The sequence below is a fragment of the Dreissena polymorpha genome, chromosome 8, assembly GCF_020536995.1.
Source record: "Dreissena polymorpha isolate Duluth1 chromosome 8, UMN_Dpol_1.0, whole genome shotgun sequence".
NCBI lineage: Eukaryota > Metazoa > Mollusca > Bivalvia > Myida > Dreissenidae > Dreissena > Dreissena polymorpha.
In genome coordinates, this window is record NC_068362.1 from 66,048,532 (window position 1) to 66,075,359 (window position 26,828).

The window sequence follows — 26,828 nt, forward strand, 5'->3', positions numbered from 1 at the left end:
TGTCGTCCCAGATAAGCCTGTGCAGTCCGCACAGGCTAATCAGGGACGACACTTTCCACTTAAGCTTGATTGTCGGTAAGGAGGGACTTTCTTGAAACCTAAAATGCCATAATAGCGGAAAGTGTCGTCCCTGATTAGCCTGTTCGGACCGCACAGGCTAATCTGGGATGACACTTTACGCACATGCATTTAGCCCAGTTTTCTCAAAACGTGGCTCATATGTGCAGGTAATGTGCTATGGATTTTTTTATCTATCAGTTCTTATTAAATATTACTATTAATATTCGAATATAAAGTGTTATTTGGCGGAACGTTTGTTTTATTCAGAAAACTGTTATTTAACTCAAGTCCTCAAATTATGCTATATATGTTTCATCTGACTCTTTCCAATACCTAAACGACGGAATATTTTGAGAAGTTGATTTAGATTTTTATATTTGTATGAAAAGCGTTCACTGTTTCCAAAATACAACTGATATGTCAATTGAATAATCAAAATTGATTCATAAGCAATATGTTTGGTTTTAACATTTCTGATTTGAAAAGCTTTTCAGACTATCTATAAGCATATTAGACAGTACTCATTTTGTTATTCACAATGGTTATTGCATTGAATGGAATGTTAAAAAGATTTCAAACACTACCAAAATTGCATCTTAATTTCGTTTTGTAAACGATTAACTCGAATAGCACATGCAAACAACGTTATGTTAAGCAGCTGGTCATATTTAGGAAAACAAATTAGCCCAAGTGATTCAAAATATGTGATGTGACTTGAATCAAATTGTTGAAACTGCCATTGTAATTCATATATTTTCATCTCTCAGCAAATAAATATTATACAATTATGTTTATATGTTGTTATATGTGAAGCATACATTTTACCACATATTCATATGCAAAAAACATAGTTTGAGAAATTAGTTAAACGTTCGTGCATTTGAAAATAGTTAACGTTTATGGTCTTGAAGAAATCGAAAATTTTAATTGTAAGAAACCGCTTACATTCTTGTTGTTGTTCTTTGATTTATGTGTGAAGACATACATACGATCAGAAATTTAACTGTAACATCGTTTGAACATTAATATATTGTTCAAGGGTAATTGTTCGCACAGGTATTGGAATAATTATGATAACCGTTATAAAGATCATCTGATATTGTTATTTATCCTGTCACATGCCTTTAAATCAGCATGATAACCAGATAACCTAATATCGCAAAAGATATTAGGCTAGATGACCACGTGACCTCGAATATCCGTCAGTTGCCCTCCGCGCATGCGCACGCCTGTACTATTTTCTATTAATAAAATACACTTGTTTTCAATTAAAAAAACAACATGATACATGTCAAGCACTGTTTGTTTAAACATTGTTTAAACATTATTATTTTAACAGCATAATTTCGTCTTTGTGTATTGAATTAATAACGATTGACTCGATTTCTGTGTTGTTTAACAAGATGGAAGCTAGCCTAAGCGTTTTGCACGACGTGACGTAACAATGTTTTTGTTCGCGCGTGTTTTTTTCCATATTAAATATTTAAACACAAAATACTAAAAAACTGGATATTCTAGAAACATTTCAACGAATGTGACAGGATAAATAGAATAATAGGTTGGTGACGTGGATGGAGAATGGTTATCTGGCTCGTCGAAGGATCTTATCGGGTTGGCCGATAACTTCCTCCGACATGCCATTCTCCATCCACGTCACCAACCTATTATTCTCTATGTAATTGTTGTGGTATAAAATAAACATACAAAATATGATTGCAGAGGGCACTCGCTTGTTAAAGATGCCCGTCGACTCTGTGAACTCGAGTCCGGAGAGGGAGATGGCATGGGACAGTGTAGGGACTACGGACACTGAACGCACGGACGAACACGTCCGCTCCACAGAGGAATTAGACAATAGCTGTTTGCGGAAGACCAAGCGGTACGCACGCAAGGCCTATAAAGGAGCCCGGTCCCTCGTTGGCCTTATTCTCTTGTTATTGATATACACTTGCATAGGCGCCGGGCTGTTTATGGCAATCGAATCGAGAAATGAAAAGAAATACAAGCAAAACATTACGGCGATCAGGAACAATATGGTAGATAAGTTGATGCAGAAATATAACACCGCTCAAGACGTCGTTACATGGAAATCGCAGGCGCGAGTGATGTTGATCGAGTACGAGGCTTCAATACGTGACGCAATCAAGAACGACGTGACGTCAGATTCCACGGTTGAAGTGTGGACGTTTTGGAGCGGGCTGTTCTTTTCCTGGACGGTATACACAACAATCGGTAGGATGTCTTTTCAATTTGTATTCGTTTATTATCTATGATGGCCGTATCGTTCTGACCCATAGCAGGTAGAAAGGTGGACAAAATTACAAAACGCTAGAGCGACAAATATACACACCAAGACGAACATTTTAAAATTGGTCGTTCTTTTATGTCTGCGATTTTTCGTGTTTGCTTGCACTGTTGTCGACTTCATAGACAGGCTGTCAAGTGACCTTTTTTCAAAAAGTAGGAAAAAATAGGAACTACTTTTGCAAGAAAAGTAGGAAAAAAGTAGGAAAAAGTAGGAACTTTTCCCTCAAAAGTAGGAATACATAATACTAATTTTTTAGACACAGGTCCAGGAAACATAGCTTGAAACAGAGCAGGAGTGCCATCACATGTTCTGTATGGATACCCACTTGAAGCTACCTTAAGGCCCCAGAAGATTTCAGCCTTTTGTACCTGTTCCTTGTGTGATGGATGTACTTGCATACAGATAGATTTATCCCCACCACCCTGAGAGCTGCTTGGCTTTGGGGCACTTCCAAACAAACGCTTTTGTGAATTATCATGAATGTATTTCATGTTTTGCTTGTGTTTTTATCCATCTGCATGACTTATCAGTTGATTAGCACCAGAATTACTACAAGATGGACTTCATTCAGACAGTACAATATCTTGCAAACTCATTGCAAGTATCTCTCTTGCTCCATGGTCCAAGTGTTTTTCCACTGTTGTCCAACTTCTCAATCCATGAAGAGTTAAACTTTGTTTTCCCACTAGGCATTTTAGCACTTATAGTGTATCTATGATAATTAAGTTTCAAACAAAGCTACCCTGATAAAGAAGTAATTAGATGCTGTTCATTTTGGTGTATCATCAAATAAGTGGTTAGAGGTCTTCTGTGTATCGATATAAAAATGGTAATATATTGTGCATGTTATATCCTTAAGTATGCCAAATATCAAGTTGCTATCTTCAATATTGCAAACGTTATGGCCCATATTAAAGTTTTCGGACGGACACACAGACATACAGACGGACTGACAGTACAACTGCTATATGCCACCCTACCGGGAGCATAAAAATGTATCAGGGCATTTAGGCTCTGTGCATTTATCTTTAATTACTAAACATGATGTACCTATGATATCAATAGAACATCATATCTGTGGTCATGTAATACAGAATTTATTACATTATATTTGTAAATGATGAAACTCGGCAAAGCATCCTTTCATCTTTTTCCAATAACTTGTGTAATAAATTCCATATTACAAAACCACTCATACAATACATGTATCTCAATATCTCTACATTCCAAACAGCAATATCATGTAAACATGCATAAGATTTGGTCAAATTGTTGTCAATGGAAACAAAATAAAACTGGAATAAACAATGCCCTTGCATCACTGGGAACTGTGTAAGGTAGTGAAGTCTGCTGTGTATAAATGCTAAGGAAGTAAACAAGGCACTATTGTTACTTCAAAAAAACTTGTCAATAATTTTAAAAAATACATAAGAAATAAATATCTATGCTTCCTGAAGAGGTGCTAGCAGACAGTCAGCATGGGTTGTCAGGGCTCATCTAGATGAATGCACATTAACAGGGATACAGTCATGCCATAGATTCATTCATCCTGCAAGTTTATTAAAAATAAACTCTTAAAAAAAAATTCTCCATTGAAAATAAAAAAGTAGGAATAGTAGGAAGATTTGGTAAAAAAATAGGAAAAAGTAGGAACCTGATGAAAAAGTAGGAAATAGTAGGAAAAAGTAGGAAAAAGTATGACCGCTTGACAGCCTGCATAGAGCGACTAACTAGAGGCGCCAAAAACTTTGGCATAAACGCGAGGATGTATGTGTTGTCATTTTTGCGTACACAACTTTCCTTGTTGACGCTTTTGGTTTGTCTTTGTAAGTGTTGAATGGCACCCTTACGCGGACACTAAATAACGAGCAATGTCAAATGTGTCGTGTCGACGTGTATATTGGTTGTTCTGGCATGATGTCGCCTTTCAAATCCGCCAGCATGCCAGGACGATATGGCAGTAATAATTATCCGTGTTGCAGAATACTAGACTTGCGACACCTTAAGGGTTTCGCGGGATGGAATGAGTGGAGAGATGAAATCAAATTGAAAATCGATTATTTCTAAAAAAAAATGGTACGAAAAAATATGCGGGTAGGAAAAAAAAACAAATTTGGGTACGAAAACAAATTTGAGTACGATAAAATGGGTACAAACAAAATAAGGGAACGAAAAAACTATTTTGGTACGAAAAAAATGGGTACAAATAAAAAATAAGGTACGAAAAAATTTGTGTACGAAAAAAAAATGAGTACGAACAAATGGGTACGAAGAAATTTGGGTACGAACAAATTTGTGTACGAAAAAATTGGGTACAAAAAAATGTGGGTACGAAAAAAAAATTGGTTATGAAAAAAAATTAGGGTACGAAAAACTATTTGGGTACGAAAAAAAGGTTCAAATAAAAATTTGGGTACAAAAAAAATTGGGAACAAAACGAATTTGGGTACGAAAAAAATTTGAGTACGAACAAATGGGTTCAAAGAAATTTGGGTTCGAACAAATTTGTGTAAAAAAAAAATTGGGTACGAAAAAAAATTTGGTTATGAAAACCTATAGGGAACGAAAAAATTAGGGTACAAAAAACTATTTGGGTACGAAAAAAAAGGGTACATATATAAATTTGGGTACAAAAAAAATTGGGTACGAAACAAATTTGTGCACCGACGGACAGACGAAGCGGCGACTATATGCTCCCCCTAAAAAATTTGGGGGGGAGCATAATAAACAAGTTATGGCAATTTAAAGGTGGTACGCAAACTTAATAATAGATTTATCAATTATATGCTTATTGTAAGTGAAAACAAGGGACAAAATTGTCACAAAACCAGGTTTTCATTGTGAAAAAAAAATCTGATAAAGGGAGAAAACTCAAACTGAACTTTTGAAATGACCAAAAAAAATTAACCCCCTTTGAAAGTTTTTTTTCTTTTTAAATCTATTTTTAGTCGTGGCGGCCTTGACATTGGAGATATTGACGTGATTCTTTCGTGGGACACACCGTCCCATGATGGTGAACAAATGTGCCAAATGATTTTAAAATCTCACAATGAATGACATAGTTATGGCCAGGACAAGCTCATTTATGGCCATTTTTGAACTTTGAACTCAAAGTGTGACCTTGACCTTGGAGATATCGACGTAATTATTTCGCGCGACACACCGTCCAATGATGGTGAACAAATGTGCCAAATGATTTTAAAATCTGACAATGAACGACATAGTTATGGCCCGGACATGCTTATTCCGCCAGCCCGCCAGCCAGCCCGCCCGCATTCGCCAATCTAATAACCAGTTTTTTCCTTCGGAAAACCTGGTTAAAAAGGCCATAATTGTTACAAAATGCTTAATACAGTTATCTGCTCTTGTTTATACATTGGGGTCATGTTGGTTAATAAGCAAAATACATGGTGTATGAACGCAATATGTCAAGGGACATAAAAAATATTTGAGGTCATATGCAAACTTTAACATAGATTTATCAATAATATGCATATTATTCTAAGTGAAAAAGGGCCTAATTCTGTTAAAATGCTTGATACAGTAAATGAGTTGTCTGCTCTTGTTTATAGATTGGGTTTATGTCGGTAATGAAGTATGCAAAATATAAAAGCAATATGTCAATGGACATAGGAAATATATTTGAGGTGGTACGCAAACATTCCAATGCGCAAGCCGACGCCGGGTTGAGTAGGATAGCTCGACTATATATATTTCATATATAACAGTCAAGCTAAAATGTAAATATACCATAAACAACAGGCTAACCTCAATCACAACTTTAATGCAATGCTTATAACAATAGAGATACAATGATATGCCAGGGATTGAAACTAACTGTTTACTATTGTGGGCAACCATCTTTAGTATTTTGGTTGCCCAGATAAAGAATAACGAGCCCAGAAATATGAACATGTGAATATTATACATTCTTTTAATAAAATAATAGATAATTAAAAACATTTGCTGACAACACATGTTCAATGCATGATGTTTTATTATGAGCCTGAATTGAATCATGTCCTATTCCTAAATAATGAATGTTATTTAACTAGTATTGATCCATGGTGATCAATTGTTTTTCAATTTTTATTGCAGTGAATTGTTTTAAGCTTTAAAAAAAAGAAGTTTACCAACTTTTGAAATTGAGTTGCCCAGGCCAAAATCTACTTGCCCCGGGTTCACGGTAAACCAATTATTTCCATCCCTGTATGCTCTTCATTTTCTGTTCTTCCATCGCATTCTCAAAATTAAACTTAAAGCCGATATTTTTTAATAACATTAGTATGAATTACTAACCATTATCACCCAAAAAACAATTTTACAAAGCTGTAATCCCGTCGTAGAGATTTAGTTTACTATTATCAGTGTTCTCTTTAAATACCGGCTGCTAGCGATCTTGCCGGTTACATTAACTCTTGATGCCGGCTACTTTTCCCAAATATATCAAGTAAATGTCACAAATGCTTTGGTTTTACTGCATAGTTGCCGGCCATATAACTGGCTACTCAAATTTTTCTGGAAAACACTGAACTATGCATGACAAACACAAAAAAATTAAATACATCTTAGATTCATTGTAAAAAATAAATTGACACTTCCAGCTTGTCGTCACTAAAATCCAAAGATTCAAATAATTTTCCACGAGATATGTCAACAATTGCGTAATCAAATGAATGAAAAATAAAAGTAAAGAAAGCCGGATTTTACATAAATTTCAGGTTGAAACACAACAAGGTAAAGGTAGTCGGTGAGATATAATAATAATACAGTTAGTAAGGCTCGTACCCTGGGAACGGTAAATATACTAAAACATACCCGGGAATTTAAACACTAAATCGGTTGTTGTCGGCTATTTTGTAAAAATTAATTATGTTTACATTTATGTCAATTTTCTGTTAAATGGCATTTATACAATGTATTATCAAAACTCATTTTTACAATCATTAATGTGATTCAATTTAAAATCTTAAATTGTTTAAAGTCGCATCATTGTATGACGTTGTCAAGTATATTTTCCGCGATGTCGCACGTTCACTTTTTACCATCATAGATTTTGTTAAAGAAACATTTTTTGGTTTGCGAGGTCCGTTAAATGGGGAACACCATATTTGGTATTTATATTATGTTTTAACAAATAATTCATGCTGTGTAATAAATATTGTATAAGATATTTCGATATTTATTGAAAATGTTTCAAATTGTTATTTATGAAACCTTTTATTCTAATGAGTGTATGCTATCATATTATACTTCGAATAGCAGATCTGTTGTACTATAATCGTATTATTCATTCTTTATTGTTAATTTCATTTATTGTAGAGAATCGTCAATGTTACATCTAGTCGCCAATCCTTGTCGTTAGTGTTAGTTTTCAATGCTTGTTATCATTGCCGTCAATGTTAGTCGTCAATCCTTATCGTCATTATACATGAAGGAAATAAAAGCAGAAACAGAGACGTATTCTTGATTACTTGATTATTCCTACGGCGTCCTCTCAACACTCATACTAAAAAGCATGTTGATGCAGATTTTTTTTAAAGAGAAGTTTCTTTAAGGTAAACAATATTGTTTTACTTTAATCGCTAGCATGTTTAACGACATCGGATTTTTGGCAGATATACAACTCGGATACAATCTAATATTTGCGGGTATGTTTAAGTTTCTTTACCGTACCCGGGCTACATGTAAGTAAAGTTAAGAGTACCCGGGGTACATGTACCGGTAAGTAGTACCCGAGCCGAGAATGTCAATTGAAGGTGTTAGAGATGCATTGAACCATAAGATTAAAAAGGGTAATTAACCACGGGCTTATTAAAATTAAAACGATGACATTACATTGTACCAGCTGTTTATTGTTGTATACTGTAAGCTTGAAATATTTTAAATAATGTAAACAACTTACCTTGTATAAAGTTGGCACATTGTTGTCAGGTGTAGAAACTATTATACTTATTTCTGTTAAGTTGCACTGGCTGAACCAAAAGAATTATGTAGTCGTTTCTAAATAATCACGAAACAATCTACTAATGCATATATGCTTGCCAGTTGCTGAGTTTGTGCATTTCCATTCATTATACTATCGGCCTTGGCAAACAGCGTAGACTCAGATTAGACGCCGCATGATGTCTGCTATTTGGTACGCAGAAGATTTGCATATCCACGGGTGTTTTATGTCAAATGTTATGGTTTTTCAATAGATCGTATACTTATCTACAAAACAGCGAATTAGCGTTCACTTGACATCATTTTTAATTATGTTATTTTGTGAATACTTTCTCGCGATCTTTTCGCCTTTGGTCGACGCCGTCTGCTATTTCAAACGATGAAGATTTCCATATCCACTGGCGTTTTTTTATGTCAAATGTTAGTGTTTTCCAATGGATCGTATACTTATCTACAAAACAGATAAGTAGCGTTCACTTTACATCGTTTGAGATGATGTTTTTTGTAAATACTTTCTAAGCGTTCATTCTGACGAAGTCGACCATTTTGACGGGTGTGAAGAAATACCGAATTTCCCGTAATTACCAAAATCCCCAGAAATCCACGAGATCCCACGAAATCCCCATTAATATTGATTGTGTATTGAAAAACTGCGTATTTTAATATAGATCGTTGCGAAATACACTGAAATCACTAATGAAACATTGTTTTATCAAAGTTTGATTTCGGGGATTTCGGTAGGACTTCGGTATATCCACATACCGCATTTTGTAATTCCGGTTATGTAAAACTTGCGAAACTTTTTCGTGATTTAATCAAAAACTATATTTTTCCCAGGTATAACGCCTACGCCAACAGGTAGATCGCATTCTTGTCCATATACATGTCAAATTTCAGCAAACGTGCTAGGCCAGTTTTCAAGAAACCCAAATCGCGACGATTCTCGCCAGCTTAACGAAAGTTAGCCCCCTTTATCATTCGTTCGATTGAACGTCATCAATGATGACGTCCAATACATCACTCATTCCATATTGAAAAATATATTCGGGCATTCAGGAAACTTACATATGGGCCGCTCCCTGTGAAAAGCGGATTGAATGCGTGTGCGAAAAGTGTCGTCCCAGATAAGCCTGTGCAGTCCGCACAAGCTTATCAGAGACGACACTTTCCGCTTAAACTGGAATTTTGCTAAGTAGAGACTTTTTGCAAACGAAATACACCATAAAAGCGGAAAGTGTCGTCCCTGATTAGCCTGTGCGGACTGCACGACTCGTATACTCATTTGAATAGACCGTCAAGTTTGAGCACATATCGCCTCTACGCATCAGAACAGTTAACTCTTTCAGTGCTCGAACCGAATTTTGAAGGCCTTTGCAAACAGTTTGGATCCAGATGAGACGCCACAGAACGTGGCGTCTCATCAGGATCCAAACTGTTTGCTATCCTGATAGTATTCTTTGAAAAAAACAACGAAAAAAATGCTAATTTTAGAAATTCAGCTGACGACATTTCCCTGCATGCAAAGTGTTAAGTATTACGGCAATAACCCACACATAGTTATAAATTATCAATAGGAAAATGTGCTAGAACATGAAAAGGGATATTAAAAGAAGTGTATTCTTATGCAACCTGGGTAGAACCTGTACACGTGTATGTAATAAATATTGGCTAATAAACGTCTTTGCTAGTTATAAACAAAGCATACCTGTGTACGGATAACCCAGTTTCGGATAACTGGAATGATCAAGATCCATTATCGATGTGCATAATCAGAAGATCGCTAATTCTACGCCACTACTCCCACACATCAACAATATACCGCAACATAATTTTCGCATGCAATTAACGCCATTATCCGTTGGCACGATTTTCCCTCTTAAATACTCTAATGTGTTTTCAAAACACCTCTCCAGTAATGTTTGTTTTAACATCCAATCTGGTGCAAGCAGGGGTTCCAAAATCTGTAAAGGTAGAACGAATGCAGTCCTGCCTTTAAAAATGATTTGCTCTTGAAAACACTTTGTCAGGTTTTATTGTAGTTTTAGTTAACATTAGTGTTGTAGATCTATTTTATTTTCTTGGGTCTACCTATTTTAGTCCTTTGATAAATATACTACGTTATGCATGTGCATTTATGAAGTTGCTAGTAAAATTAAAATTTAAAAAAGTACATGGAGTAGATGTTAATATTGTCATAGTTGTACCCAACACAAATATTAATCTTGGCGTTAAGTTAATTTAACTCAAGAAAATATTGAAACTGATATCAACATCAACATTTATCTCACCTCCTACAAAAATGACATAATCCGATTGGCTTAGAGCGGTCACGTGCCCATGGTGTATTTTCCATACATCCCGAGTAATTTTCATACTACCCAAGTAATCGAGTAGTCGGTTGAGATATAATCGTTACACCGTTAGTAACTGGCGGTGTATGGGATATACACACTCAGTAATTTCATACGCTACGAGAGCGAAGTCAGTTACTAACGGTGTAACTAATAATACTCTTAACGTTAGCATTAAAATCATACGTACTGTAACATGTATTGAACTAATATATCATCAACATAATTATTTTCAGGATACGGTAACATTGCTCCCGTGACGGATTTCGGTCGTCTTCTGACCATAGTGTACGCATCCATTGGTATACCTTTGGCGTTGCTCCTTCTGGCAGAGCTGGGCAAGCGCTTTACTGTCTTCCTGAAATACCTCTGGGCGTTCGTGAGGCGGTTTTATTACACGGGATATTGCCGACGTGTCCGCGAAACTTTGCACCAGAAGTACATTGTGTCCGAGGACGCCAAACATGACGCGGTTAACGCGGAGGATGAAAATCGCGTTGCCGTTGATGGGGAGGACGCTAATCGCACAGCTGTTCCCGCTGACAAGGAGGCGCGTGCCAAAAGCGTGGAGTCTGTTAAAAACGAAGAAAGTCGCAGTAGAAGCGGATCAAAGGTTGTTTACGGTTATGAGGTGGATGATGCATTTAATCTGCCAATTATCGTGGCCATAGGGATTCTTGTTGTCTACATAATGCTAGGGGCAATTATGTATACACTCTGGGAGGAATGGACATTCATTGAGGCGTTTTATTTCGTCTTCGTGTCATTGGCGACGATTGGCTTCGGCGATATATTTCCTGCGCATCAGAAATTCTTTATTATATCGTCCGTTTATATGTTCGTTGGTCTATCGCTGGTTTCTATGTGTATTAACGTCGCCATTGAGTTCTTTAATGTAGCTGCGGTAAGGGCGAAGGCGAAAATGGAAAAGGCTAAAAAGAAAATCGGGCATAAGGTGCATCAGGCGGGAAGGAATGCTAAAGAAAAAGTGCATGATATGAAAACCAATATCAAAGACGAGACTCAGAGACTTAAACAAAAGACAGACGAAAAGCTTATTAGCCTTAAGACTAATATCACCGATGAAACAGCGAAATTGAAACAGAAAACCGATAAAACATTCACTGATCTTAAAACCAACATTGCCAACGAGACGTCAAAGTTTAAGAAAAAGGCTGATCAAACATTCCGAAAAAAATCTACGGATACAAGTAGTCCGTCAAAAGGCAGTCCGTCTAAAAGTATTTCTACGCCAGATATCCAGCAAGATGAAACTGATGCTGTTAAAGTGGCAAAATTCGACGAGATTAAAACTGAACGATCACCCGAGAAAACATCACAAAAGCTTTAATTAACAAGTTATCTATCAATTCAGTATCAGCCTCACAAAGTTGTTTACTCTAAAATGTGTTATTTCTCAAAATCGTAATTAACATGTTATCTATCAATTCAGTATAAGCTTTACAAAGTTGTTAACTTTAAAATGAGTTATTTCTCATAACGTGAATTAAATTTGTTTTATGTTTACTGTTCGCTTTAAGTGTACCAGTATATGCGTTTAAGCTCATTAAATGACCCAATATCCTTCAAAATGTCCGATGGTCTGTCCACATACAGCCAAATGACATACACTCGCCACAATAAAATAATTCTTTATTATTCATATTATCTTAAAGATATTTTAACATAAAGTAAGTTTAGAGTGTAGTTTTGACATGATTTTATACGTGTATATACGCATACTTTATAATCCATCTAGTTGTGTTTTTTTTAATATTAATATACACTTGTAGTTATAATTGCTAAAATGCTCTTTGTTTATCAAAATTTGCATTGTAAAATTTACAGTTGTAAAGTAAAGCATGTGTCTACTTTTTAAAGTTGTGTTATAGTTTCATTCTCGTCATTTATCAATATATTGATATTCAAAGGTAAGCAGCGATGATTTACTAGACATAACATTGATATTTACAAAAAAAACAAGTAAAGTTATCAAGAAACGACATCCTCATTATAACCTCACAAAATGTTATAAAATGTATTAACTGATGGATTGTTCTTGAACTTATAAAACAAACGATTAAAGTTGTTCTACAATACACTTAAGTCAGCCTTAAATCAGCAGCATAAACAGAACTTTGGTGAGTGAGCATACATAAGCTTTATCATAGAAAAATATTAATATCTTAGCAAACGATATAAAATAAATTAATATGCTGTTCAATGTTCTGCTACGAATATTTTATTTAAAAATGTACCCAGTGCTTTTTTATTAGTCGTTAAACGTATTGTAAGATCGTGTGTGTTTTTTTTTATTGTTTTTTTTTATTTTTGAAATTCGCTAATTATATAATGTTAATGTTTAGCCAAGCTTGCCTTATTATATAATCTCGCTATTTTTTATCATTTATATTTGCCACTGTTTTCCTTTACTCCAATTATTTAGAGTATTTGTTTTACATTAGCATTGACATTCCTATGTTGTATATGTGTGCTTATAATTGATTAGTTTTGATTATAATGATGTTTTCGTCATTAAACTTGTTTTTAATGAGTCAGTTATAGCAACACTCATAAAAGCGATTGCAACAGCACCATTGTTATCATTATCACTCTCAGTCGGACCATTTCTTCATCATCAGCAGCAGGAGTAGTAGGGTCATCATCATCATCATCATCATCATCATCATAATCATCATAAATATCATCAACATCGTCGTTGTCATCATCATCTTCTTCTTTTTCTTCTTCGTCTTTTTCTAATTATAATTATTAAACATCCTCATAAGCATCACTATCATCATCTTCATCAACTACATCATCATTTATTACATGCAAGACATTTGTGTTCTTTTTCATAAATTAATGAAATGAAAACAGATAATGCCGATACATTTAAATGACTAACTTGTAGAGAAAAAAATTTTAATTATAGATAAAATTTTGGAGATTTTGAGATATATTTGAATTATATGTTTATTCTTTATTGGAAGTACTTATACTTAAACTCATTTCAATCATGTTAGTTTAAGGTGACTAAATGTCTTTTACGGTTCATATTGCACGCATTCATCAAATTAATGAGTTTGTTAATTGCATCTTTTACCTTTTGTAGCGACATATTTGTAACAATTTATTAATTAAAAAATAAAATATTAAAATCTTTTAATATTACAGTGTTTCGTTTTGTTTTGCTATTTGCTATTATTTGACATTATTGAATATTTCGCCCTCCAGTCTTTTAAATTTAAGAGAAACTACACAATTACTTTAAGAAAAAAAGGTTGACATATTTCATACTCGTAGGCGACACCGAGAACCTTTGTAAAACTGCATGTGCTGCATTCACTAATTCTATTATTAAGTACATACATACGTACAATTATTATTTATTCTGTGTGTTCAAAAGAAATTATGGAGAGGAAGGCCGAAAGGTATTTTTAATTCAATTAAAATTTGATACGAAACAAACTTTTGAAAGTTAGATCTTTGAAACCGGCGAAACTACCACCCGTAGTATTTAAGTAATTATTTCATTTATTAAAGTGATTTACGATAAGGGACATCGTATCGTACATCAACCTGCAACACACATGTACTTAATCAGTTAGTAGACCGCGTGACTGTTATTATTTGTGTGTGGAAAATGTTAGAAGTTCAACAACAAATTATGCCAGCATCATAAACTCAAGTCAGGCAGTTTTAAATTAGTTTGTAAACGGCATGTATTTGCGTTTTGTTTTTGCTATTTAAATTTATTTTCGATTTAGATCTTTTCATATCAGATCAGTCAATAAACTTACTCAAACTTGTTATGGGCAAGCATTGCCCATAACAAGTTTGAGTAAGTTTATTGACTGATCTGATATGAAAAGATCTAAATCGAAAATAAATTTAAATAGCAAAAACAAAACGCAATTAAAATATGCACTATTTCAGGGGAAATAACTGCTAGAGATAGTCGATGTAAATGAATCTGAGTTATGTATCTTGATTTAAAATATGCAGCAAATACTCAGAGCAAAACGAGGGTTTTCTCCGAGGTTTATTGTATGAATCTGTAAATTCACGTGCAATATTAGTTTTAATTATTTATAAACGAATAGCACACACCGCATATGACGCATTACCGTTCTGATCAATTTTTTGCCGTAACAAAAATACTCGACAATTTGAAAGTTAAGAACCAGAATCCGTACTCAGCGACCTATTCTTAGACATAATAAAGAGAACAAATTCTCTTAACTGCGCAGTTTTAGTAGGGTTCAAATTTGAGACTAACTTCGTTATCGCCGCCTTCAATAAGTACCCATCATTTGTTCTTTACAGAGACATGTTTGTCATATAAACAACAGCGTTTCATATGTGCCCATTTCGATACGTTTCTTGATTCTGTGTTTATTCATTACATGAAGTCTATAAAAGACAATCGGTTAGTTTCAGGAGACTTGTAATATTATTACATTTGTATATTCATGCCAATAACAATATCAGTTATCTATCTAGATACATCGAATACTTTAATTGGTCCTTCTTAACACGCAGTGATAAGTTAATGTGGAGTATTCTCTTTTTTAACAACGACGCAGTTTTTTTGTTTAATATTTATTTATGGCATAACGCGGAATAAATAAAAATGAGACAGTCCCTCCCTTCAAAACACAAGGGCGGTGTGCAATCGTGAATCTACAGCTTACAGTCACTATTTCCCGCTAATATTACGAAACCACTTTAAAACACATGTTTTAAATGTGTGTGTGTTTGCTTCAAAACTTGTGATTCTAAACAATGTGTTGCTTGCTATTGCTTGCACACATGTTCATGTGTCTATGAATATTCTTTATGAACAATTAATCTACTTCAAAACTATAAACAAGTCTTCGATATACACATGGTATTACCGACTTAATTTCAAAAACATAGTCATTCGTGCTAAACCGATTTGAAATGCGTTGAAAATTAAAAGACATACACTTAACTATCTTGTACATGTAGTGTCATTATAATATTAAATTACACACAAATCAAAATATATAAAGACAGTTATGAACATCTTTTCTAGTCCTTGCTTTTCAATGCAATCATCTTCCCAATGTCCGCCAGCAGTGCTTCTTCCACGAGGGTCTGTTGATTTGAAGTATGGACAATGCTCGCTCCGTTGTGTGCACCCGCAACCCCCGCGGATGACTCAGGGGACACCGGTGCTTCCGGTACTTGAGCCGGAAAAATTGGTGGTGGATGTACCGGAGCTTCGTCACTATCGGTCTCGATCTTTTTCTGCGTTGTTCGAGGTTGCAAGGCTTCGAACGTTCTAGGGTCTATTCCCAAACGCGTGTGGGGTTGATCTTCAGTTTGGTCAGGAAAGCGGTCGAAGATATTAATGAAACCGTCGAAATTTGTCATAAGGTTGTCAGACTGTGGTTGACTGCTTGAAGTAAGATCAACAACTGGAGAAGAAATGTCGTGGGGAAATGGCAACGCGGTGTTTTGAGTATGATGCGAGTCTGTGTGGAAGGAATTTGATCCTAGGCCAACTGCGCTTGCCACAGAATGGTCGTTGAAGTTAGAAAAGCCGTTGCGATCATTCATACCGAAGTCAATATGTTGACCCTGGTTGGTATTTCCTGAAACGGTTCCTTGTGAGGTTGGGTCATGATTTGATAATGAATGGTGATTCCATAGAGTGAAACCGGGACTTCGGGCGGTGTTGCGCGCATCCCCGGCAAATGGATTTGTTTGCAACACGTGCAAGTCTTGTAATGTCTGATCACTAAATGTAGAAAATCCACCCGCGGCGGCGTTGGCACGTTCGTTCATGAGATCCTGCCAGTTGCTCTTACCCAGAAGCTGAAGGCCGTCGATTGGTCCAGCCTGAAAATGCCCGTTGTTCGAAACTTGGTCGTGTTTTTCTGCAGAGGTGTTCTTGCTGCCAATATCATGAACGTTCGGATTGTCATGTGCGGTTGGCACCTCGTGAAACACCGACGTCGCATGGGGAATAGGACGAAACCCGCTGCTTGATCTTGGTGCCACGTAGTTGATTCTTTCCGTGCTATCATTGTCCACTTTCTTTATTTCTATATGCGTTTCACGTTGGCCGATTAAACGTGGCTCTCTGACGGAGCTACGGAGAGCAGAAGAGCTCGAAGGAAGGAGTGGCGACCAATGGTTTTCTTTAAACGTAGATGTCTGGTGGAAAGGGTCAAAACCTCTAACATTCGAAGAGCTTGCTACGACAGCTGTTGTGTGCATCTTTGGGTTAAAATTTGCAAAGTCTTGTGACTGAACGACTCCCGTTACCATGGATCTTCTTGTATCGCCAACGTGGTGTGAATCTAAGTGTCCGTTTGTTTGTCCGGCAAAGCTACCACTTGCGTGTGCGGCGAAACTTGAGTCTGAGTGCTCGGCGAAATTACCAGACGGGTTTCCGGCTAAGAACGCTGTGTTAAACGTGTGTTTGTTGTTCAAATTGTTATCTTCTATCTTCGCATGTATACGTTCTCCCATATCATCAAATGTTTTAGGGTTCAATTGAAATGGATTACTCCCTTGCCGTATGCTGCCTTGTGGAAAGGAAGGCGTATTTGCAAACGGCAACTGTGGCTTAAGGCCACCAAGTCCAGGTTGAATAAATGACGACTGCAACTGTGGTTGTTTTGACGGCATGTACGTGGAATGACTATGCATCCCAAAGGCAGCTTGGTTTTCAAACCGATCGTCAAACGTGTTGTCTAGCTTCTTAAACTCCTCGTTCGGTATGTTTTGTGCTATAATCGGCTGGGCTTGTTGTCCCCAGCTCCCCGGTGTACTGGTTCCCATCCAGTAGGCAAACTTATTATCATCGGATTCAACTTTTCCACGGAATCCTGAAAAGTCGGTGGATACCCTTTCCTTCGAGTCGTCGTCATCGTCATCGAATCGTACTCGCAGGTTCGGAGTTCCGCGGAAGCCAGTAGCCAAAACGGGGCTGTATTTACCGGGCAACTTGAATGGTACAATTCCGCCGGCTAACTTCGTCCCCATTTTGTTGAAATATTTCAACGGGTAATTACCTGTTGGAAGTCCCTTTCTTTTATTGTAACGCTTGCCTATCCTGGTCCGTGACCTGCCCATCCTTTTATGAAAAGGGCTCATACCCCGCATATTGATTCCGCTACCGCTAAACTCAGCGCCGTTTCCAAGGGACGTAATCCCGCGTCGAAGGGAGGGCATCCATGATTTCGACGGTATGCGATGACTCATCGGAAACGAACGCGGCATCATTGATAAGATCGGGCCGACGAAAGGCTTTCCGATGGAATCGAACAAGTCATCAGAGTCGTCGGAATCTTCGAACAAAGGACGTCGATGGAAAACCGGACTGAGAGACGAGTAGGTTCCGAGGCAAAACGCAAACTCGACGATGAACACTATGGCGGCAAGTGGAGACATTGTTGCGGCCTCTGTTGAGAATGGCGCCCTTTACCTGGAGAAATAATAACTTTTAAGATTGTAAATGGCATGACATAAGTAATTATACCGGATTTATAACGTTTACTCGCTGCATAAAATTATAATACCCTGCAGATATTGAGGTCAAAGTGTATTAGACATGTTTTATACCTTAGTTTTGTTTTGTAGAAACGGAACAATATAATATTATAAACGCGCGTAAATTCAAAGCTCGCTATAAGAAAACAGATTTCTTTGTTTTGCTGTTGTACAACTTTCAAGTTTGCGCGATTAAGGCTTCTCTTTATTAAAATTTTATTACAACACTTTTTTGGTAACAGCAGTAATTTCAAACGTCTCAGACATCACGTTACGCTAGAAGGATCGATACGCTGAACTGCAGACTATGTTCAAAGATCGTGTTAATCCATTCATGCCTAGCGTCTAGAAAAAAGGCCTTGGCAAAAAGCGTAGACCCAGATGAGACGCCGCATGATGCGGTGTCTCATCAGGGTCTGCGCTGTTTGCTGAAAGGAATTTCTGTAAGAAATATTCTAAATATAGAAATAAATATACTAGACATCCCTAATTTTGGAAATAAATTAATCCAATTTATAAGAATGGGAGAGTCCACTAGGCATAAATGGGAAAAAATAAAAAAAATAATTCGTTTAAGCGTGTTTGTTTATCCATACTTTATGCGTTCATGCATTTCTTTTAAATAAAAATGTTTTAAACCAATTAATATAAAATACTGATATGTTTTATGTTGTACAAATGTGTAAGAAGCAAAATAAAGATATTTTAAATAGGATTTAAATTAAAAACAATAATACATAAATATTTAATAAATTGATCAATAAAAAATATAATAAGTAAATGTACGAATAAATGAAAGAATGAATGCATGGATGAATAAATAAATAAATAATTAATTATTTATTTTTTATTAATAAATTAATTATTTAATAACACTTACCAGAAGGAAGCTATCGAAATAAATTTCGTAACAGTCCTTCACAATTATGCGCACATGCCGTACCCTCTTACTTTCATGGATACGTTCTCAACCAAATATTCAGACGTTCGAAATGTTCAACTGCGAAAATGCGCGGACACATGGCTTAAATTGCGTCTTCATTGTCTGGAACGAATCTTGCGTAACTTTGGGTCTAGACAACAAAAAATAATAAACAACAATTAACACCCATAACCATTTTAAGATTTGCAATAAATAAGCTGTTAAAGTATGTCATTTTGGTTCATTATGTAAAGGGTGTATGTAATTAGGCAAAGTAAAGATGTACATCAGCACAATTGATTATTTGACAACTGGGTATAACGCTCGCTAGACGTTGACAGCGTGTTAACAACGTTTAACGCTCGCTTATACGTTATCAGGTAATTAGTAGTTTCAATTACGCATGTCATGTGTCGTCATAAAGTCGTGTATTGCAATGGATGGCATCTGAAAATTTCGGACAACAGTATTTTCACTTGTCAAACAAACAAGAACGTTACAAGTTGTCGAGTACACCATTGCGTTGAGTACATGAATGCGCTTTATATGCACTGTACAGGCTACCTTTTAATGGAATAGTATTTCATATTCTGAAAATCGTTACAATGTTCGTATTATTACACTTAAACAATATGTTATAACATAGACTTAAATGGTATATTGACTTAGTCCGTATTATTAACCGGAACTTTACTGTTATTTGTGAATTTGATGTGTCTGCTAAACAGAAACATCAAGTAACTTATGTATGTAATTTTTTCAGGCATATACAATACATATTTTTTTTAAACGTATTTAGTTAAATATTAATACATATGCATTTATTGGTTTTAAAATATCCCTTCCAATAAAAAGCCATTGAGCATATTGATAACCGACAAGGCAATATATTTGCCTGTCGGAGGTAAAACCGCCTGTAATGCGGTAATATAATCGTCAAATGTGTCTTTTAAGACGAGGCTTAGATAGCGACATTGATTGACTCGTTCTATGAATTCTTGGTTACACTTGAACACAAACTCCGTCGGTGATGTTTTTGCTGTTCTAAAATGTACGATTTTCATTTTATTGATATTTATTGTTATGTTTTTAGTCGCGCACCATGTAGATAATATACATGTATTGATTAATAGCTGTAAGTGTTCTTCGTTTTTTGCTTATAACATAAGGTCATCCGCGTAAAATAGGTGTTTAACCAATTTTCCATCCAGGTCCATTACTACACCACTATTGTTAAGGTGTTCACTCAAATCATGTATGTGAAGATTAAATAAAGTAGTTAATAACAAACATCGTTTTAAGCAGATGTTCACGTCGAACCAGTCCGTTGGATAATTATTTAGTTTAACTGCGCAACAAGCGAAATCATATCCTGAATTGATTGCGTTTAGGAATTTACCTTCTTTGCCTAAACTCGATAGCTTATTTAAAAGTAGTCCATGGTGTATTCGGTCATGGGCTTTTGAAAGATCAACGTAAGCGACGTATGTTGGTATGCGTTTACGTTTTCTGCACTCCAGTATGCCGGTAAGCGTTGATAAATGGTCAGTTGTAATATGCTTGGATCTAAATCCGTCACATATTTTATTTTTTCCTTAGCCCAGATTGTCAATTTTTCGTTCAGCACAGCGCAGTAGGTTTTATAGACGGCTGAGGTAGCTGTTGTGGCTTTGTAGTTTTCTATAATGGACCTATTAAATAAAATACAAAGCTGTTTGCATATTGTGTTCAATGTTTGTTTCATCATTCGATGACTGACTTCGTCTGGACCGCTTGCTTTATTTATAATAAGATTATTTAGAACGTCCTTAATGTCTTGTTCAGAAATGTTAAAATCATTTAAAATCACATCCGTTTTAATTCAAAAGACGGCAAGTTTACATCTCTGTCATCAACTTTCAAAACAAAAACAAAATAGTCATTTAGTGTATTGGCCTTTTAGAAATCTGTAATTGAAACAGACTGATCACTATTGATCAGAGGCGGTATTTGTTCACAGTTGGATAAATTGTCTTTTACAAGACGTTTGATTAGCTTCCAGTATTGTGTAGGGTTTGATGATGACAAATCGCTCATAGTGAATTCAATAGAGTTAAACAACATCTCCTTTGCGTACTTTTTCATATTGTTAACTTCGTTTCGAAGGTTTTTATATTTGCTCCGGTCTGATGCCTTTCCGGTAACCATTGCTGTACGTTTGTGGCGATCACGCGAACGAGTAGTTCTCCGAATCATACCAGGATTTGTCTTTAGGTCGAATAGTTACAAATTTATTTGGAATGCAGGACTTAACAAGAGATAAAATATTAATTCATAAATTTGTCGGTGACAGTATCAACAGTTCCCTGTTCTAAAAATGGCCAATCGGTAGACTCAATTAATTCATTCAATAACGTAAATTTTTTATATTCCCATATTCGTCGTTTGTAGGGCTCCTCTAACTTGAAATCGGTTTCAACGTGCACATAAGTTCCGTAATGATCTGTTATAGTTCTGTCAGTTAAAAACAAACGGCATCAAAGCAGTGTACGCTACTTGACAGAACTGTGATATCTATTAGAGTGCTAGAGTTATTTGTAACATGAGTTGGATCTGTAATTATGTTTCGTAAATTATTGAGCGTCATGATATCATTAAGTTTATGGTTTATCGGTTCAGTTGATCTTCATGTATATCACCAACAAGTATAATATGTGGAGATATTTCAATTGCCTTTTCAATACAAATATTTAACTTATTCCAGAAATCCATAGTTGAACTTGGTTGTCTGTACACTGTGCAGATTATGAAGGTTTGTGAATGATCTTTGATTTTCACCCAGACAGATTCTGGCAGTAAAAGTTCTAGATCAAGAATTCGTTGTGGACTTAACAACGATGAAGTATAGACAATAAACCCACCAGAGTGTGCATTGTTGTCTTTTCTGAACACTGTATCGAAGCTCTCAATGTGTAATAAATCATCATCGATACCATGTGACACGTGTGTTATTACACTTATATTGCGCGTATATGTCATTGTTTTGTGTGTTTAACTGGCGTCGGATTCGACGTAATCTTTTTTGAATGGTGGGTTGTTATGTACCGTTGGCTTTCTAGAGCGGTACACACTTCGTAACGCCTTTTTTAAATCATGGCATCCTCATCGTCTGTAACTGGCGTCTTAATACCTGGAAAAAGTAAACATAGTATTTCGTTTAGTAAGCATATAAGTCTGTTTGAGGAATATTGAAACATAAGTATGTTCATATGTGTTAAAATAAACAGGCAGAACTTAATATGTGAAAATAATACCGCAAAATGCCTTATATTACGCACATCAACTGTTAGCGTTAAGTTTTTGAGAAAACATATAGTAATAAAATATAAAAATATAACAATTAATAAAAGACTAAAAAATGATAATTCGTGATCACTAAAGTGAAAATGTTTTCCAAAATATTCGCACCGATGCAGACGGTTTTCACGACAGTTATTTCGTATTTAACCTTCAAACATAAAAGAGCTGTATGTCATTTGGAAGTCAGGTACCAAAATGTGCTAAAAAGAAGTCAGTTCCAAAAAGGGGGGTTAAATCAATATTTTTTGGAAATAAATTTGTTATCAGAGATGAAAGGTGTCGGGAAATAGAAATATCGTGGTTTTAGTTATATTTTACTGAACACGTACGTCAATACTATGAACAATAAGAGAACATAATATGTGTACCTACACTTTCTCGAACGTCACGTAAGTAAACAACAGATGTGTGGCCGGTAATTCAATAACTTTTTTATCCTGACGTCTACGATGTTGAAAGATAAAAAAACCAGGGAAGCACAAACACCATACAGCCTAAAGGGCGTATTCATTTAAAATAAATATAAATACACAGTGGCTTACCAGGTGAAAATATCCGCTAGTCCTTCACGATAAACACAAAAACGACGCCATCTTGAAAGAAAGTTCTGACTAACCTCACTTTTACCCGGTAAGCTCCCGTATACGCTTCCGCATACGCAAGCCCCCCCCCCCTGGGTATACGGAGTAAAATTAAGTAAAGCTACGTGTGAAGATTATTTAAAAAGGTGCATGTATGTTAACACTTTTACTAGTAAATAAGTAAGAAAGTATAATGATAAATTTGTGTAAGTTTAACCTGAGTGAAATGAATAGCACTTTATTTTAAAAAACAAGTTTAACAAAAATATTATGTTTCAAAAAAAAAAAAAACAGTTGCAATATGGCAACGATGAGACACGTAAAAGTATTTTACCGAACATACATTTTGCACTGTGTTATGAGACCAGTAACAATAAAATATTCGAAAGAATGTTTATAATGCGCTAATATCAGACTGTTTGCTTTAATTTAAATGTCGCCTGTCATACAAATTGGAACATGTAAACATTCCGATCAGGATAGTATTCTACAGGCAAAGACACTTTCAACGAAACGTGTTCATTATATGGACCCGGTTGCTGAAAACAGCAATTGCCTGTAAAGCTTCCAGCCTGTAAACGTTCGACGAAAATAAAATTGATAAAACAAACGAAAAGCTTACCTTAGATTTGATTATTAAAGCAAAGCGATATGTTAACATTTAACCTACATAAATACTGGATTTAAAAGCTATCAGCCTGCATCGAGACTCAGATTTTACACAGTATGTTACGGTCGATGCTCAGAACATTCGCATTAGCCTAATCATATGCTATGAGTATTGTACATCAATTTTTTTAAAAACCTATTTATGTTAGCTCTCTTGCATAGAAAGCCTAAGGCTTATTTGAAACGCTCTCGAGTCCGTTTCCTGGGACTGGAACCAGCACTTGGTTACTATGGGAGAGATCTAAAGAACGCTCTTACAGTGGGGATTGAACCCGTGACCTCCCGTTCGCTAGACGGACACCCTATCCAATACACCACAGCGATCTCGGCGACCATGTCACATCATTGGCGTCGCACTGAAGTGCGGCGACTAGTATGTAATACTTTTTTCCGCTAATGGGAGGAGAAGTTATTTTACGGATCAATGTGTATATTTTTGTTGTCAGAATATCTTGCATAGTGGTGATTTGTTGTGTAAATTAGTGTATATTAGTACTGCATTTGTGCCTATTACATTTACTACAACATTTAATACCATTAATGCAAAGCTAATTCTTTTAATTGATAACTGATCACAGGGACTGGGCGATAATAAAAGATCAAAGGGACTGGGCAAATACGCGAACCGGTGAAACTTTCTGGTATTGTATACAAACAAAACTTCTTTGTTCCACTATCCTAGCAACCACCTAGTTACTAATAAAGGCGCTAAAGAGCTCGAAGTGCGACACGTATTATTATTTGTAATAGTGAGTCTTGATAAAGGAAGCAGCCGCTATCAATGAGGAGCACCATCACAGCACCCCAGTCTCATTACTATCACGTCCTCCTACAGGGTTTTATTTTTAAGAACCACATATAGAAGGCCGCAGGCCTGACCCGTATCTTGCCAGTGGTATGGACCTTTAACCCCGCTAACTATCCAGCGTTTAAACTTCCGGGTTTACATTTAAACCGACTATTAATAGCTTATTATATCTTAGTTAGAAGGTGATTTTCAAGCGGTTCTGTAGTGTAGTGGTTACACGCTCGCTTCACATGTGAGAGGCCTAAGGTTTGAGCCCCAGTAGAATCAAATTATTTTATTTGTGTTCTATGTTAACTTTTTGTTTTGATGTAGACATTTTAGTTTAAATAAATATGCTGCTTCATTGTAACCATTTTTTGTTTTTATTATGCCCATAAAATATATGTGTGAGAGGGTGGGGGGGGGGGGGGTGTCGTAAACACATTTAAACTTTTACAGTGTTTTCATATCAATGAGTACTCAACCCCTATCGTAAATGAGCAACGTAAGAATAAGTTCAGAATCATCTCCCCTTGAAGTTGAGAAAAATATGAAATTACGCTTACAAGATGAAGCAGATTTTTTAAAACCTACACAGTTCTGTTCCATTTATGAAAACTGCACACGGATGCTAGTAAAAAAAGGAAACCAATGTAAATAAAATGAACTATGAAATATTTGGGGGTTACAACACAAAATCATAGAGAATGTTTATTTGGGAGTTATAACACAACATCAAAGATGATGGTTATTTGGGGTTATAACACAAAATCATAGATAATGGTTATACCAGTATCTTTCTCTATTTTGTTTAAAATAATCGGCCAAGATATTAATATTTACATTAGAAAAAAAATCGTTCCATGTAACTTCATTGAGTGCCTTTTACACTGAAATTTCCGACGCCCTTTGATGCTTTGCATCAATACTTATCTTGTACAAATTGCAAAGGATATTTGATAATATCCAAAACAAACATGTGGCAGAAAACAGCAGTGTTAAAAACGAGACAATTTTCAATATAAATGATTGGGGAAGCATTTGCCGATACCATTTAAAGTATGTTAAAGGTCATAGAATTAGGCCAATTAGGTACAGAGACTCGACATTAGAAAAAATATTATATTACATAATGGTTTAAACATGGTTCAACTAAATTGCCTTAATGGCAAAATTTTTGTTTTGAAGTTTTCAATCCTAAAGTATTGAAATTGAAGTAATGCGTTTGCATTTATTTATGCATGATGCAAATCTCGATACAAATGATGCACTGCTGTGCTGAATTCACAATAATGTAACATATTTGCGATATATACATATTAAACTTTACTTATTACAGAACAAACTTTTTTTATTATCACTATTTTATAGAAACGCAGGAAAACATATCAGTATTCTTCACGTTGAGCATAATATTAAGTAATTTAACATCATTGAAAACGCTTTTTTAAACGGAATATTAAATGATTCCCGAATAATATATGACTGCCAATAGTGTGTTGCTACGGAATTTGTTTGGTTTAATCAATGTTCAAGCAAATCGACAAATAACTTTTGACAATGAAATTGAGTAAAATCCAGCTAACACTATAGAGTAGTAAATGCTACTTACACAGTTGCCCGATTTATTTTACTTGTAATTTAAATAAGAACTTCGCGCATATGTATTGACCCATATAAAGAATAATCGGAATGAACTGAAAGTTTCACATCGTCGCTGTTCTTCGAAAACCGCGTAAGTAAATTTTTACAACTTTTCAATAGGCAAAAAAAAACATTTTTAAAATACAATAATTTAGATAGTCTAAAAAAGGAACCAAATATTAAAGAGAAAACTGCGTAAGTCCATTTTTAGAATTAAAATGACAACAACAGGCTTTTATATTTTCATAAATAAAAAGGATGCCCATTTTAATTAAGATTATGTAAATTAATATCTTTTAAAACTTAAAAAAATATTTAAAAAATGTTTTTTGAAAAGTTGGAAAAATTGACTTACGCAGTTTTTGCAGAAACAATTAGTGCACAAATGAGTGTTCAGGATTTTTTCACGTGCTCATATCTATGCCTTCCAATTGGATATGAAATCCAGTATTTTCGCAGAAAATGACTCGTGAACCCGCCGTTCTTATAAAAACAAATAACATTTTGCGCCAAATTTGACTTACGCGGTTTTCGAAGCAGCGACGACATACATTTTGAACTTAACAGGGAAACACGCGTTTCTTCTTCTCCCCAATCACAACCTAAGTTGAACTCACAAACAACGTGTTTAACATACGTATGTTGAATGAAAAATTAAGATAATTGAGGAAAGCTTTATTTGTGTTCCGTA

The 26,828-nt window shown here is 35.5% G+C and overlaps 1 protein-coding gene across 3 annotated transcripts in view; it reads left to right on the top strand.

The window, feature by feature from the left end:
• LOC127842027 (TWiK family of potassium channels protein 18-like) overlaps window positions 1–12,724 on the top strand; it is a 79,510-nt gene extending 66,786 nt beyond the window's left edge. For 2 of the 3 annotated variants that reach the window (XM_052371340.1, XM_052371343.1), the window contains exons 2-3: window positions 1,780–2,292; window positions 10,902–12,724. In XM_052371340.1, the coding sequence (XP_052227300.1) occupies window positions 1,780–2,292; window positions 10,902–12,016 (1,628 nt within the window). In that variant the 3' untranslated portion in view covers window positions 12,017–12,724. Of the gene's footprint in view, window positions 1–1,530; window positions 1,619–1,779; window positions 2,293–10,901 lie in introns of those variants that run through there. The other variant, XM_052371342.1, reaches the window with a different exon arrangement.
• Window positions 12,725–26,828: the final 14,104 nt, after the last annotated feature.